General features: G+C 41.7%; 1 protein-coding gene across 6 annotated transcripts in view; it reads left to right on the top strand.

Moving 5' to 3' along the window:
- The first annotated feature begins 10,955 nt into the window (after positions 1-10,955).
- The window catches only part of LOC138431429 (lysine-specific demethylase 6A-like), a 168,922-nt gene continuing 158,373 nt past the window's right edge, over positions 10,956-21,504 (top strand). For 5 of the 6 annotated variants that reach the window (XM_069573579.1, XM_069573575.1, XM_069573577.1 and 2 more), the window contains exons 1-2: positions 11,158-11,687; positions 11,881-11,944. In XM_069573579.1, coding sequence (XP_069429680.1) covers positions 11,536-11,687; positions 11,881-11,944 — 216 coding nt within the window. In that variant the 5' untranslated portion in view covers positions 11,158-11,535. Of the gene's footprint in view, positions 11,688-11,880; positions 11,945-21,504 lie in introns of all 6 variants that reach the window. The other variant, XM_069573578.1, reaches the window with a different exon arrangement.

Below are 21,504 nucleotides of genomic sequence, written 5' to 3'. Positions count from 1 at the left end.
CTTGGACCCCGGAGGAGATTAATTCAATCCGGGGCCAGAGATGAGGCTTGATTGCTCAGAGCTTTTGTGTAATAAAGTTTTATTAAAGTATAAGTGAGATAGAGAAAGCTTCTGACATAGGCATCAGAAGGGGGCACCTTCAGGGGGTATCCCCTTTCTAGTCTTCAACTGGATGTTACATAGTCACTAGCAGTCTTAATGAAAGAAAGGAATGTCAAAACTCAGAATGGCATCAGGCACCTCACCCATAAAATGTATTTTGGGATAATCTTGGCACCAAATTGTTCATTCTGGGCCATAAAATGATTAACTTGAATCTTGAAGAAGGGCAGATCACCATACAAATAGTTTCATTTGCATAGATTGGGGGAACAGTATCTGAATATAACATACTGGTTTGTCAAGTAGGTCCTGAGCCAAGAGGTGGAACCAACTTGAAGACAGAGTTTGGGGTAAATACATAATACATTAGTTCCCTGGTGGCTCAGACAGTAGCCAAGAGGTGGAACCAACTTGAAGACAGAGTTTGGGGTAAATACATAATACATTAGTTCCCTGGTGGCTCAGACAGTAAAGCGTCTGCCTGCAATGCGGGAGACGTTGATTCCTGGGGTCGGGAAGATCCCCTGGAGGAGGAAATGGCAATCCACTCCAGCACTCTTGCCTGGAAAATCCCATGGACAGAGGAGCCTGATAGGCTACAGTCCATGGGGTCGCAAAGAGTCGAACACGACTGAGCGACTTCACTTTCACTTTTCACTTTCACATAGTATATTAGCATACCTTAAGTATTTCCATAAGAGAAATGCATTGGTTATCTCTAGGTCTGAGAATAGTTAACTTCAGGTGAAGGTGTCATTATGGCAACACAGTATTTCAAGAGAAAACTTTTAAATTTGTATAGAGAAGGAAAAAATATGGCTAGTTTGTTATGGCTGGTTTGTTTCCTCCTGCCACTTAAGAGAGATAAAAATGTCTGACACTTGCAGGCTATTTCCTCTGGAGACCCCCTGGCCTTCCTACCCTCTCACGGACATGGGATGTTCTAAATTCATCATTTATATCAGGTTAATCAGGAGCCTTCCTTCTGGGCCCTTGAAGGAAGACGGACCAGGGCACTCACTCACACATATTCAGAGTTATATCACAGTCCCTCCTCTCTCTGTGAAGGTTCCTAATTGGTGGTCTTCAGTCCACAGGAGGTGATCAAGCTGCTCTTCCTTCAGGCTATGGGACCTGACTGGTTCTGTGTCCGGAGGCCTTACCTAATAGTGGCTGTTACTGGTGAGTTGATCCATCCAGAGTTACTGGTTGAATGACTGTTAAGCTTGGCTGTGCAGAGAGTCAAAGCCAGTCCAAAAGAGTACCCAGAAAACCATCAGGTGGCATGCCTCCTTGTTAGTCTCAGAGTTCCTCCACTCCAGACTGGCAAAGCCATCCATCTGGTGGCTCAAGGGGCCTGTGTGGTTGGAATCTCTTCTGGGGCCTCCAGAAATGTTGCAGAAAAACCAAGCACCGTGCTCTAGAGAGCTAGGGACTTCAGTTTTATTACACTGGTGGGCCCAGAAGAGTTAACATTTCCAGCTCTGATCCTTGAACAAAGATTACATACTTTTCATAGGTAGTGCATGATCTCAGACTATAATGGGCAGTGTTGACTGTTAATAGGCTAGTTTAAACTAGGGGGCTGGTTAGTACACAGCAGGGGGGATGCCTGACCTGCACTCAAACAAACTTGATTGATTAAACATGATAACAGTGGTTGGGTATTGCAAAAGTAGGACAAGGGTGAGTGAGGTAAATTTCAACTCTTAGTATTAAATTTCCATTTTCCTGAAACTATGTAACTTATGTTACTTTGCCAGGATCATTTTGAGTTGCAAGGAGCAAGCTGAGTTTGGAAAGCAGAACCAGCATGAAGTTATTTCTAGCTGGGTGTAACTTTTAATTTTCCTCTTCAGCACTAATAGCTTAAGGTGAACAGTGCTGCTGGATTCCTAGTCTCTGAAGGAAAAGATTTAACTTTGGGACCAAAGACAATCTCAGTCACTCAGAGTTTTGTGCACATATTTATTTAAAGTGAAGTGGTAGAAAAAGCTTCTGACATAGACATCAGAAGGGTATAGGGGAGTCTCTATCTCACTAGTTTAAGTAGGGCCTTATATACTTCTCAACTGGCTGCTGAGAATAGATAAAAAGAATGCCTCTCTTTTGTAAAGTTTCCAGTAGAACTTTCCCGAGGCATACATTCTGAGATAACTTTGGCATAAATTTAGCCAGGGAGACTGGGTTTCAGGCAAGTTTTCTGGGCAAGATATACTATTGCTATGTAATTAGGGGTACAAGTCTTGAGAAGCAGGTTCCCAGGCAAGGCTTGTAACAATTACAAATCATTAACATAGAGCCTAAGAAAAGCATATTCATAAGTAAGACATTGTGCTGTGTTGTCCTTAGTTCAGGTGCTAAAGAAAAGCCAGTTCTCAGACAAGATACATTGTTGCATAAGGTTTAAGGAAAGCTAGAGCAGGGAGTGTTCACTAGTTCTTTAACTGCCTACCAAAACTTTAACACTTTCAGTATGCGTAGGTTTTGTTTGTGCCAGCTGTCTCTACCCAGTCCTATTGGATTCTGTAAACATATCCTGCTGCTAATTCACTTACGTCCAACTCTGAGTGACCTCATGGACAGTAGCCCACCAGGCTCCCCTGTCCCTCAGATTCTCCAGGCAAGAACACTGGAGTGGGTTGCCATTTCCTTCTCCAATGCATAAAAGTGAAAAGTGAAAGTGAAGTCACTTAGTCGTGTCCAACCCCTAGCAACCCCATGGACTACAGCCTTCCAGGCTCCTCAGTCCTACTGTTGTTCAAATTCTCTGGGGTTTCTCAGTACCTTTGCTGGATCCCCAGGTTGGGAAATCTGTTGTGGCGCCTAGAACTTTTGCCACAGTGTGATAACTTCTTTGACATAATTGTTCTCTGGTTGTGGGTCATCTGCTTGATGGCTCTCTGATGGTGCTATTGACAGCCTCTTCCAGGAGGACTACACAGCATGCTTCCCAGGATTGCTGCTGCAGAACCTTTATCCCCATGGCCACTGCTGACCCATGAGTTTGCAGGAAACACTCAAACACTCAAAGGCAGGTCTGACTCAGTTTCTTGTGGAGGTCGCTGCTCCCTTCCCTGGGTCCTAATGCACACAAGGTTTTGTTTGTACCCTCTGAGCATCTTTGGTGTGTATGAGATTTCATTTTAAAATATGATTGCTCCTCCCTTCCTACAGTCTTGTGGTGGCTTCACCTTTGCCCTTGGACATGGGGTATCTTATTTTTTTGGTGGGTTCCAATATTTTCCTATTGATGGTTGCTCTAGGTGGTTGTCTGAGGAGGCCTTAACACTGAGAAAAGAAGAGAAGTGAAAGGCAAAGAAATGGAAAGATACACCCATCTGATTGGCCTTCCAAAGAATAGCAGGAAGAGGAAAGAAAGCCTTTTAAGTGAACAATGCAAAAATATAGAGGAAAACAATAGAATGGGAAAGACTAAAGACCTCTTCAAGAAAATTAGAGCTATCAAGGGAATGTTTCATGCAAAGATGGGCACAATAAAGGCCAGAAATTGTTTGGACCTAACAGAAGATTATGAAGAGGTGGCAAGAATACACAGAAGCACTACACAAAAAAGACCATAATGACCCAGATAACTGTGATTGTGTGATCACTAACCTACAGCCAGACAATCTGGAGTATGAAGTCAAGTGGGCCTTAGAAAGCATCACTATGAACAAAGCTAGTGGAGGTGATGGAATTCCAGTTAAGCTATTTCAAAGCCTATAAGATGGTGGTGTTATAGTGCAGCACTCAATATGCCAGCAAATTTGGAAAACTCAGCAGTGGCCACAGGACTGGAAAAGGTCAGTTTTCCTTCCAATCCCAAAGAAGTACAGTGCTGAAGACTGTTCAAATTATCACACCATTGCAATCATTTCATATGCTAGCAAGGTAATGTCCAACATCCTTCATACTAGGCTTCAACAGTACATGAACCAGGAACTTCCAGGTGTACAAGATGGATTTAGAAAAGGTAAAGGAACATTTTTTATAGAAAAAGCAAGAGAGTTCCAGAAAAATATCTACATCTGCTTCATTGACTATGCTAAAGTCTTTGACCGTGTGGATCAACAAACTGTGGAGAATTCTTAAAGAGATGGGAATACGAGACCACCTTACCTGCCTCCTGCAAAACCTGTATGCAGGTCAAGAAGCACCAGTTAGAACTTGGACATGAAACAATGGACTTCTTTAAAACTGGGAAAGGAGTAGGTCAAGGCTGTGTATTTTCATCCTGCTTATTCAACTTATATGCAGTGCTCGGCTGGATGTGGCACAAGCTGGAATCAAGATTGCTGGGAGATATATTAACAATCTCAGATACACAGATGACATGACCATAATAGCAGAAAGTGAAGAGGAACTACAGATCCTCTTTGTATAAATAAAAGAGTGAAAAATCCGGTTTAAAAGTCAGCATTCAAAAAACTAAGATCATGGCATCCAGCCCCATCGTTTCATAGGAATCAGATGGGCAAACAATGGAAACAGTAGCTGACTTTATTTTCTTGGGCTCCAAAATCACTGCAGATGGTAACTGTGGCCATTAAATTAAAAGATGCTTGCTCCTTGGAAGAAAAGCTATGACAAACCTAAATAGGGTATTAAAAAGCTCAGATATTACTTTGCTGACATAGGTCAGTATAGTCAAGCTATGGTTTTCCCAGTAGTCATCTATGATATGGGTCATAAAGAGGGTTGGGTCATAAAGAAGGCTGAATGTCAATTTTGATGCTTTCCAATTGTAGTGTTGAAGACTCTTGAGAGTCCCTTGGACTGCAAGGAGATCCAACCAATCATAAAGAAAATCAGTCCTGAATATTCATTGGAGGAACTGATGCTGAAGCTGAAGCTTCAGTACTTTGGCTGCCTATTTGGAAGTTCTGACTTACTGGAAAAGACTCTGATCCTGGGAAAGATTGAGGGCAGGAGGAGAAGGGGATGACAGAGGATGAGATGGTTGGAGCCATCATTGAGTTGATTGACATGGGTTTGAACAAACTCTGAGAGATGTTGAAGGACAGGGAAGCCTGGCATGCTGCAGTCCATGTGGTTTGTAAAGAGTTGGATATGACTGAGTGCCTGAACAACGACTGCCTGCAATACATAGCCACTCCCACATCTATTGCCTCTCCATTTCTGCCTTTGCCAAAGCCTTCCCAGGTTCTTTTAGGCACATAGGAAAGGTGCCACAGAGACCTCTTCTGCAAGCTCTGTATAAATTTCAGTATATTCCACAGCAGTCATCACTCTGTATTATAGAATTTTGGGGGACAGAGTGGTCTTTCAGTAAATGTTCATTATATCATGGAATTAAACAGTAAGTTTTTGTAAACCACCTTTTAAATTATGATCTATTTATTCTTAATGTTTCCTCTTTTACTGCTTCTGTATGTGGTGTGTATGTGTGTGGGTGTGTGTGCATGGATGCATGCGAGCATGTTGTGCCCAACTCTTTGCAACTCCATGGACTATAGCTCATCAGACTCCTCTGTCCATGGGATTCTCTAGGCAAGAACACTGGAGTGTCCATAAACCCACACCTCAGAAGATTCTAGCTTAGCAGAAAAAGCAAATTGTTTTTACAACTGAAGATTTCAAACTGAAAATCTGCTCACTCTGGTTTCTTATCAATTGTCAATGACAAATCAGTATTCAGTTCTCTCATCAATGTTTATTGATGCCAGTTGTACAATGTTCATGACACCAGTAAGAACGGATTAAAATTAGGTTGGCTGGTAAGAGGTTTTGGTGCTAATATAAGAAACAGCCTTAAGATATACACATAGATAAATCATGCTTTGCTATATAGTTTTAAATATCTGTATAAATTATGACCTATAAATTCCTTGATACCTATATTTCTGCTTATGGATGTATATACAAATATCAAAAATATCTGTCTTAAAGGTCATCTTTTTAATTTACTTTATGTTTATAAAGTAATATATATACACTTAGTTTACTATAGGTGTTTTATGTTTATTGCTATAGGTATTTTAGTTTATAAAATAATATATATATTTAATTTATTCTAGGTATTTGATTGCACATGCTAGTAAGGGAATGGCACCCCACTCCAGTACTCCTGCCTGGAAAATCCCGTGGATGGAGGAGCCTGGAAGGCTGCAGTCCATGGAGTCGCTGAGGGTCGGACACAACTGAGTGACTTCACTTTCACTTTTCACTTTAATGCACTGGAGAGGGAAATGGCAACCCACTCCTGTTCTTGCCTGGAGAATCCCAGGGACGGGGGAGCCTGGTGGGCTGCAGTCTATGGGGTCACACAGAGTCGGACATGACTGAAGTAACTTAGCAGCAGCTAGTAAGGTCAGACACGACTGAAGCGACTTAGCAGCAGCAGCAGCAGTAAGGTTATACTCAAAATTCTTCAACATAGGCTTCAGCAGTATGTCAACCAAGATTTTCCAGATATACACATTAGGGTCAGAGAAGGCAGAGAAACCAGGAATCAAATTTCCAACATCACTGGGTCATAGAGAAAGCAAGGGGATTCCAGAAAAACATCTACTTGTGCTTCATTTACTATGCTAAAGCCTTTGACTATTGTGAATCACAACCAACAGTAGAAAATTCTTAAAACAGATAGAAATACCAGACCAGTTTACCTGTCTCCTGAGAAATCTCTAAGCAGGTCAAGAAGCAAAGCTAGAAGCTTACATGGAACAAATGACTGGTTCAAAATTGGGAAAGGAGTATGTCAAGGCTGTATATTGTCACACTGCTTATTTAACTTATATGCAGGGTTCAGTTCAGTTGCTCAGTCCTGTCTGACTCTTCGTGACACCATGAACCACAGCACACCAAGCCTCCCTATCCATCACCAACGGCCAGAGTCCACCCAAACCCACGTCCATCGATTCAGTGATGCCATCCAAACATCTCATCCTCTGTCGTCCCCTTCTTTTCCTGCCCTCAATCTTTCCCAGCATTAGGGTCTTACCAAATGAGTGAGCTCTTCCCTTCAGGTGGCCAAAGTATTGGAGTTTCAGCTTCAATATCAGTCCAAGCAATGAACACCCAGGATCGATCTCCTTTAAAATGGACTGGTTGGATCTCTTTGCAGTCCAAGGGACTCTCAAGAGTCTTCTCCAACACCACAGTTCAAAAGCATTAATTCTTTGGTGCTTCGCTTTCTTCACAATCCAACTCTCATATCCATACGTGACTACTGGAAAAACCATAGTCTTGACTAGACGGACCTTTGTTGACAAAGTAATGTCTCTGCTTTTTAATATGCTGTCTAGGTTAGTCATAACTTTCCTTCCAAGGAGTAAGCGTCTTTTAATTTCATGCTGCAGTCACTATCTGCAGTCATTTTGGAGCCCAGAAAATTAAAGTCAGCCACTGTTTCCACTGTTTCACCATCTCTACTTCTCATGAAGTGATGGGACTGGATGCCATGATCTTAGTTTTCTGAAAGTTGAGCTTTAAGCCAAATTTTTCACTGTCCTCTTTCACTTTCATCAAGAGGTTCCTTAGTTCTTCTTCACTTTCTGTCATAAGGGTGGTGTCATCTACATATCTGAGGTTATTGATATTTCTCTCAGCAATCTTGATTCCAGCTTGTGCTTCCTCCAGCCCAGTGTTTCTCATGATGTACTCTGCATATAAGTTAAATAAGCAGGGTGACAATATATAGCCTTGATGTACTCCTTATCTTTTTTGGAACCAGTCTGTTGTTCCATGTCCAGTTCTAACTGTTGTTTCCTGACCTGCATATAGGTTTCTCAAGAGGCAGGTCAGGTGGTCTGGTATTCCCCTTCTCTTTCAGAATTTTCCACAGTTTATTGTGATCCACACAGTCAAAGGCTTTGGCATAGTCCATGAAGCAGAAATAGATGGTTTTCTGGAACTCTCTTGCTTTTTAATGACCCAGCAGATGTTGGCAAGTTGATAATCTTGTTCCTGTGCCTTTTCTAAATCCAGCTTGAGCATCTGGAAGTTTTCGGTTCACGTATTGCTGAAGCCTACATCATGTGAAATACCCAGCTGGATGACTCAACAAGTAGATTCAAGATTGCTGGCAAAAATATCAACAATCTCAGATATGCAGATGGTCCCATTCTACTGACAGAAATGAAGAGAAATATACAGTCTCTTAGCTGAAAGAGGAAAGTGAAAAAATTGGCTTATTAAGTCACTAGTCAAAAAATGAAGATCATGGCGTCCAGTAGCACCAGTTCATGTCAAGTAGAGGGGAATAAATGGAAGCAATGACAGATTTTGTTTTCTTAGGCCCAAAAATCACTGAAGGTGGTGACTGCAGCCACAAAATTAAGCCAGGTGCTCCTTTGAAGGAAAGCTATGATAAACCTATATAGGATGTTATAAAGCAAAGGCATCACTTTCCCAAAACAGATCCATGTAGTCAAAGTTTTGTTCTTTCCAGTAGTTTTTTATGAATATGAGTTGGACGTTGAATGCTGAAGAACTGATGCTTTTGAATTGTGGTAGTGGAGAAGAATCTTGAGAGTCCTGTGGGGTCCAAGGAAATCAAACAAGTCCTAAAGGAAATCAACCCTGAATATTTACTGGAAGGACTGATGGTGAAGCTGAAATTCCAGTTCTTTGGCAACCTGATGGGAAGAACTGATTCATTGGAAGACCCTGATATTGAGAAAGAATGAAGGCAAAGGGAGAAGGGGGTGGCAGAGGATGACATAGATAACATCATGACTCAATGAACATGAACCTGAACAAACTCTGGGAGACCATGAAGGACAGGGAGCCTGGTGTGCTGCACCCCATGGCATTGCAAAGAATCAGACATGACTTAGCAACTGAAGAACAAAAACAACGATAAAGGTATTAAAAATTCTGAGGACTATATAATCATTCAAGTAAAGCAGAGTAAGGGAAATTCAGTAGAAATATATCAGAGAAAGTAACTAAACACCTACTGTAAACTATAGAGTTAGTATAGTCAGTACTTGTCAAATAATAATGAGTATGCAGGCATATGCGCAAAACAGTAGGGTTTCGAGTTCCTCACTAAATGTGTTATAATGCATTGATTGGGCTACCTGGAAATTGTCCTAAAATGCTAAGTAAAAAATTAAATATATGTTGTCTCAGTTCAGTTCAGTTGCTTGCCATATCCGACTCCCAGCGACCCCATGAACTGCAGCACGCTAGGACTCCCTGTCCATTACCAACTGCTGGAGTCTACCCAAACCCATGTCCATTCCATTGAATTGGTGATGCTATCCAACCATCTCATCCTTTGTCGTCCCCTACTTCTGCTCTCAATCTTTCCCAGCATCAGGGTCTTTCCAAATGAGTCAGCTCTTCACATCAGGTGGCCAAAGTATCAAGAGTTTCAGCTTCAAAATCAGTCCTTCCAAAGAACACTCAAAACTGATCTCCTTTAGGATGGGCTAGTTGGATCTCCTTGCAGTCTAAGGGACTCTCAAGAGTCTTCTCTAACACCACAGTTCAAAAGCATCAATTCTTTGGCACTCAGCCTTCTTCACAGTCCAAGTCTCACATGACCACTGGAAAAACCATAGCCTTGACTAGACAGACCTTTGTTGGCAAAGTAATGTCTCTGCTTTTCAGTATGCTGTCTACTTTATGATTTTTAAAAATTATTTAATTTTGGTTGTGCTGTGTCTTCGTTGCTGCATCATGCTTTGTTTAGTCACACTACTACTCTTCCCTGTGGTGCATGTACTTCTCATTAGGTAGCTCTCTTGTTGCTGGCTACAGGCTCTAGGTGCATAGGCTTCAGTAGCTGTGGCATGCTGGGTCAGTAGCTGTGCCTCATGGGCTCAAAAGCATTTAGGCTCAATAGTTGTGACTCACTGGCTTTAGTTGCTCAGAGGTCTGTGGAATCATCCCCAGCCAAGGATGGAACCATTTCCCCAGCACTGGCAGGCAGACTCATATCTTCCAGTGTGCCGCAAGAGAAGTCATAGTCTGCCGCAAGAGAAGTCATAGTCTGCCGCAAGAGAAGTCATAGTCTGCCAGGCTCCTTCGGCCATGGGATTTTCCAGGCAAAAGTACTGGAGTGGGTTGCCCTTTCCTTTTCCAGGGGATCTTTCCAACCCAGGGATTGAACCCAGATCTCCTGCCTTATAGGGAGACTCTTTCCCATCTGAGCCCCAATGGAAGCCCCAGGTTTCTTAAGATGCTTGTTAAAAATCAGCATTTTTGTACCATTCATGAGTGGATTCATTCATGAGTGTACAGCTGTAAAAAATCTGTCACATGAAATACTGTGAAACTAGCCTTAAGAGTAGTTTTAGAAGTAGTTATCTTATAATTTCTCACTGATTTACTCACAACGAAGAGAAAATAAGAATAAAGTTCTGTTATATTTTGTTTTTAAAGCCTGACATCTTGGAACTGTAAAGACCATAACCATTCTTTTGCATAAGGCTGGTCATAAGCAGCTCTTATTACTGCTCCACTTGGAGATTCTTGCAGCACACTAATATGTGTGGAGTTTCACCTGGTCAGTGAAGCAGACCGCAGGTAAGACTATTCACTCAGTCTGAGTAGGTCTTAGGGTCCTTATTTCTTTCTCTTAGCACGCGGCTGAGAGGCAATAGGGTAGGGAGAGTTCAGGGCGCAGCGTCATGATTTTCCAGAAATCATAAAAGTCGTAAGTTTAGTGCCCTGTAGTTGTTACAGATAATATCCACCAGCGAGGTCCGAGAACATAAAACCTCGCGTTTCGGAGCAGGTAAAGGAGTTGTATATACCCTTTAGGCGTACCAACGTCGTCCGCAGTATTTTCCTGATCTCATCTTTTCCCCCATTGCCTCCTTTGGTTATTATGTGTGATCCCAAAGTAATGAGACCGCACCTTCCTTTTGCTACAAGGGTGTATGCAATTCGCACAACCAAACTTTTTTGCTATAGCTGGTGTCTTCCCTTTCCCCGACTGACGCGTCCATTAACCAATTACTGGCGGGATTTTCCGCCCTTTCCTGTCCCTGCTTGGGGTTGGCCTCGGGTATCCAGCAAGTTCAGTAGAGCCGCGACTGACGTAAGTCAACAAAGGTCACGTGAGAAGAATACTTCGCTTCAATTGGCGGCGCCCAGCTGAGGGGGTGCGGGCGTCACGGCGACTTGGGGTTCGCCCTGTGACACGATTACAACAACTTTGTGTTGGTGGCTGGTGAAGTTTGTGATTCTACGAAATTCTTCCATTACAGCGAAGTTTCGCTTTATCTGTTGATTTCCTCCAACCCGGTGATGTGATTCTGGTAGCCGAACTCCATACCCGCATGTCCTCTGTTTTTGCTAACCTTGGGGTTTTTCGTTGCTGTGAGTCGCTTTGGAGAAGGCAGCGGCGATAAAGTTGGTTTGCCAGTTTCTCGCCGCTAGTGCGTCTTTTCCAGCTCTGGACTGGGAGTTGGTAGGTTTCAGCTTTGGGAGTTTTGCGTTGGTTGTATTTACATGAAATCCTGCGGAGTGTCGCTCGCAGCAGCAGCCCCTGCTTTTAGTGATGAGGAAAAGAAAATGGCGGCGGGAAAACCGAGAGGCAAGACTAAGGAAGGGACCTTAAGCTTGACAGCCGAGGAGAGGGAGGAGCTCAGCGGATTGGACAGGTAAGGACCGTCGTCATTCTCCTAACTGCCTCGGCACGGAGTGGAGCCGGCCCTTGAGGACAGCCGACCTCAGGGTGCCTGCGGTGGCGGCCCCCCGGAAGCGGTGGCTACTACTGAAGCCTGGGGATCTGGAATGGACGGACCGGGTAGATTTACCCCAGCTTTAACAAATGTCCTGTATTTCTTCCCATAGCCTCCTCTTTGGATTCCTAAACCTTCACGAAAATGGCGCCAAGACTGAGACCCTGTTGCTCAAGGTAAGGCAATCATGAGTGAACTTGACCGTCACTAGATCGTTAATATGTACAGTTTTTAAATTCTCAGACATATATCACTTGGACTGGTGTTTTGTTGTGGTTTTTTTTTTTTTTTTTTTTGCAGTTATTTCTCTGGCGTCTAATTTTAACTTCGTTTTAAGCTTTCTTATATCCTGTTCTCGGAAAGTGATACTTGCAGTACCTGACAGCAGTGAGGAGTTAAAACTAGGTAGTTCATTGGTATACAGATCTTTATGTGTTTGACCAGAAGTTAAGTGATATGTTTACTTCTTTGGGTCTAGCCATTAAGAAATATTACCGTAAATGCAATTTTACTATCGTGTTGTTTCTGGAGCCTCTTTTCTTGTGTGAAAGGGACCAGGGAGCTTTGGCTGTTGGGTGAAAAGTTGTTGGCACTGTCATTTAGTTAATGGCTGCCCCTGTCGGCCAAGATGGCGGGAAATGGTGCAGAAATGACTTTGCGAGCTTCGAGAGAGGCTGTATATATAAACAGAGAAATACTAGCAAGGAGTATGCCTTTGTCTCAGCTCCTGTAGCTTGATAGTACTGAACAAAAATTAAGCATTATTATCTAAAAGTATAGTTATTTTATTGTTACCAAGCTTCACAGCAGCACTTAATAAACACTGAATATACTTATCAACCTTAAGCACATTAAATGAACCTTATTCATCTAATTTTGTGATTGTACAAAGGCGCTGTAGTTTTTAAGTCTGTCGTTTTCTGTCTCTCGAGCAAAATCTGGTTAAAAAATATTCTCCTGTCTGGAAGCTAGACATTTTGGACAAATTTTGCCTCCATTAGTTTTTTTTTTTTTTTTTTTAGATGAAATTGGTCATTGTGAATTTCTCTGTAATGCAGTTGGGAAGGAAATGTTATGTGATTTTTATAAAGTGTTTTTCCTGGTATGATTCTCATCTTTAGTTTGAGTTTGTGTAGTTGAGTTTCTTTTCCCCATAATCTCCCTTTTATCATTGTCTCCTCAGCAAAGAGTGACCACCAACTGAACTATAATAATTTTTTCACTAAATCCAGTTGATTTGCTAGAACTTAAACTTTTAACATGTACGTGAAAATTGCTGCATTAAAATTATCACTGGCAAAATAGTGACTAGATCTAATAAGATATAAGTGACCATGATTGTTGTTCTTAGTTTAAAGAAACTGAATACTTTTAAACTTGCCCCAATAAACTGAAAAAATTTTACTTTAAGGGGATGTTATATTGTAGAGTTGATCTTTTAACTTGGGTCAGTGAGATTGAGAATGTGCTATGCTGTGCTGAAGTTGAGCATACTTATGGTAATTTGAAAAAGAGTGTTACTCCAGTTATGATAATTAAAAAGATACTGTGACTTTTGATTTATTTGTTTGTTACTTTAAATATCCAAATACATGAATTCAGATAAATTCTCAGTTGATAGTATTCCGTGTTGGGGATTTGATATTAACTGTTTGCAATATGACAGTATTGGGTTTAAATTTTAAGGAAATCTCTTCAATTGGGACTTCCTTGGTGACTCAGACAGTAAAAGTGTCTGCCTACAATGCAGGAGACCCAGTTCCTTTCCTGGATTGGGAAGATCCTCTGGAGAAGGAAATGGCAGCCCACTCCAGTACTATTGCCTGGAAAATCCCATGGACAGAGGCGCCTGGAAGGCTACAGTCCATGGGGTCACAAAGAGCCAGACAGGACTGAGCAACTTCACTTTCACTTCCTTCAATTATTAATTATGAAGGTGAGCTTGTCTCTCTAATTACAGTAGTTTTCTAATAATGAGAAGGCTTGAACCTTCAATATGTAGAATTGTAGCTTTGTAAAACATGGAATGATGTTATTTTATTAACAGTTATAAATGTTTTCAGTGGAATGGAAATAAATAAACTTGATTAACATTTAGCTTTGAGACTTCTGAATTCCTCTCTCCTAGGTCAAGACTCATTAACCTTAATATTAGTCACTTAAGTGCAGTGAAATGTTCTGGGTTGTGTCAGCAATCATGGATTCATCTCTCCCTACTTTTCTAAGCTTTATTGAATTATATTTGGCATAAAGTAAAACTGCCGGGATTTAACGTGCACAAATTGGACATCATATTTCCTTCAAGCCTGTGTTTGAAGTCTCTTCTCATCAGGGATGCTTTCTCTCAATGGTTAGTTTCTCTGTCTCTGAAAAAAAAATTTTCAAGTATAGTGTTGCTTATGTTCCATTAGAATTGTTATAATCATAGACTCAAAGCTAATAAAAGAACTTTTGAAGGATTGCCATATAATATGCAATGTTGAAAATTTTAGATTTAAAGTGAAGTGAAGTGGCTCAGTCTTGTCTAACTCTGCAACTCTATGGCCTGTAGACTGCCATCTCCTCTGTCCATGGAATTCTCCAGGCAAGAAAACTTGGAATGGAATGCCATTTCTTTCTCCAGAGGATCTTTCTGGCCCAGGGATCAAACCTGGGGTCTAGAGCATTGAAGTCAGACTTTGTACCATCTGAGTTAGATTAAAAATTGGCTGTAAACAGCTAGATGTTGCCAAATCAAAGTTTTCGAACTGTCATATGACCTTAACTAGGTTACAGGTTTAAAAAAAATAATTCATTAGGCTCCTCAGGGTCTTAGTTGCAGTATGTGGGATCTAGTTTCCTGACAAGGGAGGGAACCCTGGCCCAATGCCTTGTTGAGTTCTGAGTCTTAACCACTGAACCACCGGGGAAGTCCCTCAAACTTTTTAAAAATGAGAGTGTATTTAACTGATTAAAGAGGCCTTTTAACAGAAATTATCAGTGGGGATTTTCCTTGCAGTTTAGAAAATGTTTTGGATTGATTTTTTTGTTAGGTGAGAATAGAATTAAAATAGAATTGTTCGCTGAAATAAAAAAGGCAGAACATAAGATCTGTGAGTTTCAGGTTTGTTTGGGGAGTTACTGAGGACTGCAGCCTGGGAGACAGCTTCTCAGATTGTTCTGAGGAACTCCTCTGCCTAGGTAAGAGGCAAGTCAGTATATAAACTTGGTAGAAGATTTACTGCTCTTCACCAGCATGCATGCATTCTGGATTGTTTCAGTCCTATCTGACTCTTTGCCACTCTATGGACTGTAGCCTACCAGACTCCTCTGTCCATGAGATTCTCCAGACAGGAGTACTGGAATGAGTTGCCATTCCGTTTTCCAGGGAATGGTTATCTTAATGATTTTAGTGCTTTTTAAAGTATGGGAATGTGCAGGAACTTGCATCTTTATAAAAATTTTTTCCCAAAGGTATTAACTGTCTGAAAAAGTGATCAGTCAGTTATTCCCAAGCAGAGTACCTCTCTCTTTTTCTCCACCTTGAGCTTCTTTCAGTATGTGTTAAAGTTGGTAGCTGCCATGCCTAGTGACTCAGTCTTTGTAGAGCCAGATGACAAGTGATATTTTTAGTTTATAGACTATTACTAATGTGGTACTCCTTAAAGTAATGCTAGAGGTCTGGGAATGTATTGCTACTGTTTATTTAGAGGTATCCTTATAAATATTTAGTCTTATATATAAAATATTATCAAAATTTTGGGTCTGGGTTTTTTTGGGGGTAATTACCTGCATCAAGAAGATCCCCTGGAGAAGGAAATGGCAACCCACTCCATTATTCTGGCTGGGAAATCCCAGCAAGAGAGAGGAGCCTGGTAGGCTATAGTCCATAGGGTCGCAAAGAGCTGGACCTGACTTAGCAACTAAACAACAACATTAATCATTAAAGAGGTTAGGGAAGTTGTAGTTTGTCTATTGTTCAGTGATGTGTACTTTTTTGCCTTGAGGGATATTTTTAGAATAGTTGTTATTTAAATGTTTCTGAGAAATGGAAATTATTTAGAATTGATTAAAACATACATTTTTCTAGATTTGATCTGCTTACATGTAGTTGATGATGGACAGGGAAGCTTGGCACATTGCAGTCCATGGGGTCACAAAGAGTCGGGACTCGATTGAATGACTGAACTGAACTGATAAGGAGAAAAGTTTATTAATATGGTTTCAGAAATGGTGTTTTTGTACTGTAATCTTTCAGTGATTTTCGGTGATATTTAAAGTATCCTTATATATATTTTCTATTTGCTGACATTTAAGTAAAGCCTTTGATTGTGTGGATCACAATAAACTGTGGAAAATTCTGAAAGAGATGGGAATACCAGACCACCTGACCTTCCTCTTGAGAAACCTATATGCAGGTCAGGAAGCAACAGTTAGAACTGGACATGGAACAGCAGACTGGTTCCAAATAGGAAAAGGAGTACATCAAGCTTGTATATTGTCACCCTGCTTATTTAACTTATATGCAGAGTACATCATGAGAAACGCTGGGCTGGAAGAAGCACAAGCTGGAATCAAGACTGCCAGGAGAAACATCAGTAACCTCAGATATGCAGATGACACCACCCTTATGGCAGAAAGTAAAGAGGAACTAAAAAGCCTCCTGATGAAAGAGGAGAATGAAAACTTGGCTTAAACCTCAACATTCAGAGAACTGATATCTTGGCATCGAGTCCCATCACTTCATGGGAAATAGATGGGGAAACAGTGGCTGACTTTATTTTTGGGGGGGCTCCAAAATCACTGCAGGTGGTGACTGCAGCTATGAAATTAAAAGACACTTACTCCCTGGAAAAAAAGTTATGAGCAACCTAGATAGCATATTAAAAAGCAGAGACATTACTTTGCTAACAAAGGTCCGTCTGGTGAAGGCTATGATTTTTCCAGTTGTCATGTATGGATGTGAGAGTTGGACTGTGAAGAAGGCTGAGCGCTGAGGAATTGATGCTTTTGAACTGTGGTGTTGGAGGAGACTCTTGAGAGTCCCTTAAATTGCAAGGAGATCCAACCAGTCCATTCTAAAGGAGATCAGTCCTGAGTGTTCTTTGGAAGGAATGATGCTAAAGCTGAAACTCCATTACTTAGGCCACCTCACAAGAAGAGCTGACTCACTGGAAAAGCCTCTGATGCTGAGAGGGATTGGGGAAAGGAGGAAAAGCGGATGACAGAAGATGAGATGGCTGGGTGGCATCACCGACTTGATGAACATGAGTTTGAGTGAACTCTGGGAGTTGGTGATGGACAGGCAGGCCTGGCATGCTGCGATTCATGGGGTCACAAAGTTGGACATGACTGAGCGACTGAGCTGAACTGAACTGAATTGAAATGGAAACTTTCTTAGATTTGAAAGAAATCCTTTTTAAAAAGTGAAATAGATATTTTAAAAATCTAACTAAGTGGGAAACATTTGATAATCATTATTAAGGTATGAATAAAACTTTTGTTTGATAGGAATTGTGACTTGGGTGATAAAACTTAGGAGGCATCAGTCAGTAAATCAGAATGAGGTTTTAGCAGTTGGCCAATTATGGATTCTTTTTCCTATTTGGAACCAGTCTGTTGTTCTGTGTCCAGTTCTAACTGTTGCTTCCTGAACTGCATACAGATTTCTCAAGGGGCAGGTCCGTGGTCTTGTATTCCCATCTCTTTAAGAATTTTCCACAGTTTAATGTGATCCACACAGTCAAAGGCTTTGGCATAGTCAATAAAGCAGAAATAGATGTTTTCCTGGAACTGTCTTGCTTTTTTGATGATCCAGTGGATGTTGGCAGTTTGATTTGTTCCTCTGCCTTTTCTAAAACCAGCTTGAATGTCTGAAAGTTCACTCTTCATGTACTGCCGAAGCCTGGCTTGGAGAATTTTGAATGTTACTTTACTAGTGTGTGAGACGAGTACGATTCTGCAGTAGTTTGAGCATTCTATGGCATCATCTTTCTTAGGAATTGGAATGAAAACTGACCTTTTCCAGTTCTGTGGCCACTGCTGAGTGTTTTTAGCAGGGGGTGGGAGGGACGGGGGTTGGGGGGGCCACTCCTGAATCACTGCAGATGGTGATGGCAGTCATGAAATTAAAAAACACTTACTCATGGGAAAGAAAGTTATGACCAACCTAGACAGCATATTAAAAAGTAGACATTACTTTGCCAACAAAGGTCCATCTAGTCAAGGCTATGTTTTTTCCAGTAATAATGTGTGGATGTGAAAATTGGACTGTAAATAAAGCTGAACACTGAAGAATTGATGCTTTTGAACCATAGTGTTGTAGAAGACTCTTGAGAAACCCTTGGACTGCACAGGGTTCCAAACAGTCCATTGTAAAGGAGATCAGCCCTGAGTGTTCATTGAAAGGACTGATGTTGAAGCTGAAACTCCAATACTTTGATCACCTGATGCAAAGAGCTGACTCATTTGAAAAGACCCTAATGCTGGGAAGGCTTGAGGGCAGGAAGAGAAGGGGACAACAGAGGATGAGATTGTTGGATGGTATTAAACCGACTCAGTGGACATGGGTTTCGGTAGACTCCAGCAGTTGGTGATGGACAGGGAGGCCTGGCGTGCTACGGTGGTTCATGGTGTCGCAAAGAGTCAGATACGACTGAGCGACTGAACTGAACTGAATTATGGAATCAATGTACACTTTTTTTATACCTGTTAGACATACCTGTTTATTATTTTTTTAAATTTATTTTTGGCTGCACTTGGTCTTTGTTGTTGCTTAAAAGCTTTCTTTAGTCAGAAAGCAGAGGCTACTCTCATAGTTGTGGTACTCAGGCCTCTCATTGCAGTGGCTTCGTGTTATGAAGCCTACACTCTAGGCTTATGGGCTTTAGTAGTTGTAGCATACAGGCTGCGTAGTTGTGGTATAGGAGTTTAGTTGCTTGGCAGCATGTGGAATCTAATGGACCAGCAATCAGACCCATGTTTCCTGCACTGGCAGGGTGGATTCTTCTCCACAATACCACTGGGAAGTCCCTGTTACATGATCTTTTAGTTTTTTAATTGCAGCTCATGATGCTTTGAGCTGTCTGAACTCATGCTAAAATGATCCTAATATTTTTGAAATCAGATAACCAGAAGCTAATTTATCTTAAGAAAACCATTAACATTGAGTTGAAATTAGCACTTATCTGCCCAAGTTTTTAGATGGTGTTTTTGTTTGTTCTTTTTGGAAAATTCTCTGGGCTTTCAGGATCTCAGTTTGCCCAAACAGGGATTGAACTCAGGCCGAGGTAGTTCTAACCACTGGACCACCAGGAAATTCTCTGTAGATTGTTGTTAAGGTAGGCTAATGATTGCTCTCTTTGAATGTGCACTGAATTTTCAAAGGATTGGCTTATAAGTTGAGATAATAAATCAGAGTGATAAAAATTAACTGTGAAAAGTGCAAGATTTTTTTTAATGTGTAGAAATAGCACAGGTTTCTGCCTGCTATATACGAGGAAAAATTCATTGCTGTCCTCCCCTTCTAGTTTCTTGGCTGAAACCCCTCTGTAATAAAGTAAATTTATAGGAGAGAAATAGAATTTAATAACATGTATATCTGTTGTCTCTGATCTTAGAGGGGCAACAGTGAGTGGTGGGAAGATCTTAATCCTCTGCCCAGGAATTGAACCTGGGTAGCTTGGATAATTGTGCGGTATTTGTGCGGTAGTTTGAGCATTCTTTGGCATTGCCTTTCTTTGGGATTGGAATGGAAACTGACCTTTTGGAGTCCTGTGGCCACTGCTGAGTTTTCCAAATTTGCTGGCATATTGAGTGTAGCACTTTCACAGCATCATCTTTCAGGATTTGAAATAGCTCAACTGGAATTCCATCACCTCCACTAGCCTTGTTCGTAGTGATGCTTTCTAAGGCCCACTTGATTTCACATTCCAGGATGTCTGGGTCTAGGTGAGTGATCACACCATTGTGATTGTCTTGGTCGTGAAGATCTTTTTTGTACAGTGCTTCTGTGTATTCATTATTTTGGGGGGCTCCAAAATCACTACAGATGGTGACTGTAGCCATGAAATTAAAAGACGCTTAGTCCTTGGAAGAAAAGTTATGACCAACCTAGATAGTATATTCAAAAGCAGAGACATTACTTTGCCCACTAAGGTCCGTCTAGTCAAGGCTGTGGTTTTCCCTATGGTCATGTATGGATGTGAGAGTTGGACTGTGAAGAAGACTGCGCGAAGGGTTGACTCATTGGAAAAGACTCAGATGCTGGGAGAGATTGGGGGCAGGAGGAGAAGGGGACAACTGAGGATGAGATGGCTGGACGGCATCACGGACTCAATGGATGTGAGTCTGAGTGAACTCCGGGAGATGGTGATGGACAGGGAGGCCTGGTGTGCTGCGATGCATGGGGTCACGAAGAGTCAGACATGACTGAGCGACTGATCTGAACTGAGCTTGGATAAAATCTAGGAATCCTAGTCACCAAGGGGCTAGAGGCTAGAAGCTAATTTTCCCTGTTCTTTGCCCCCAGTGAAAAGTGCGTTTATCATGGAGGCGGAAACTGTAAAGGTAGGTACAAAGTTTATTATTAGAGATAGCATAGCAACAAGTGGGAGATCATGTAGAGAAAGTGTTTAGTTGAGAGCAAGGCTGAGATGCACAACCTAAGGGAAAGGATGTGGGCGTCCCCCTTGGTGACGGGATGCACACTGAAGGGACATTAAGTTATTTATATAAGGCGGTTCTGCTGGGTCTTTGTCTGCCTTCAAGCCAGTTATCTGGTTTCTTTTTCCACATCTGACTTACCATGGGACCCTCCCCTGGGGTGTGCATGCATCCTTGAACTAAGATGGGATTTCCCAAGATGGAATCTCCCAAGATGGGAAGAGCAAGACCCTTTATGGCCTGGAGTTATCCCTTGACTTTTCTGCACATGTGTAATGTCTCCCTTATCTTGTACTTTGAAGGGCCTTTGCTTCTCTTTGTCCTTGCCATACTTATTCTCTTGAAGTGTTAAAAAGAGAGAAAGACTTACTGTCTATCTTGTTTGTTCTGTTATTGCTATTTCCAAGAGCAAATATGGATCTGGTTGTAAATTCCTCAGTTAGAACCTACCTGTCTCTTATCTCAGGAAATGCAAAGAGGGGCTGGCTGATTTTAAATGTCCAATCTGGAGTCTCTCCATCTCCTGACTATAGCCATGAGACATAGCTTGAAAAGTTAAATTGAGTTCAGTTCAGTTCAGTCTCTCAGTCCTGTCCAACTCTTTGCGACCCCATGAATCGCAGGATACCAGGCCTCCCTGTCCATCACCATCTCCCGGAGTTCACTCAAACTCACGTCCATCGAGTTGGTGATGCCATCCTGCTATCTTGTCCTCTGTCATCCCCTTTTCATCCTGCCCCCAATCCGTCCCAGCATCAGAGTCTTTTCGAATGAGTCAACTCTTCACTTCAGTCAATTCTCACTTCAGTATTGGAGTTTCAGCTTTACCACTAGTCCTTCCAAAGAACACCCAGGACTAATCTCCTTTAAAATGGGCTGGTTGGATCTCCGTGCAGTTCAGGGGACTCTCAAGAGTCTCCTCCAACACCACAGTTCAAAAGCATCAATTCTTTAGCACTCAGCTTTCTTCACAGTCCAGCTCTCACATCCATACATGACCACTGGAAAACCCATAGCCTTGACTAGACAGACCTTTGTTGGCAAAGTAATGTCTCTGCTGTTCAATATGCTATCTAGGTTGCTCATAACTTGC

The sequence above is a fragment of the Ovis canadensis genome, chromosome Y (genome assembly GCF_042477335.2).
Source record: "Ovis canadensis isolate MfBH-ARS-UI-01 breed Bighorn chromosome Y, ARS-UI_OviCan_v2, whole genome shotgun sequence".
NCBI lineage: Eukaryota > Metazoa > Chordata > Mammalia > Artiodactyla > Bovidae > Ovis > Ovis canadensis.
This window is presented reverse-complemented; position numbering and strand designations above follow the sequence as displayed.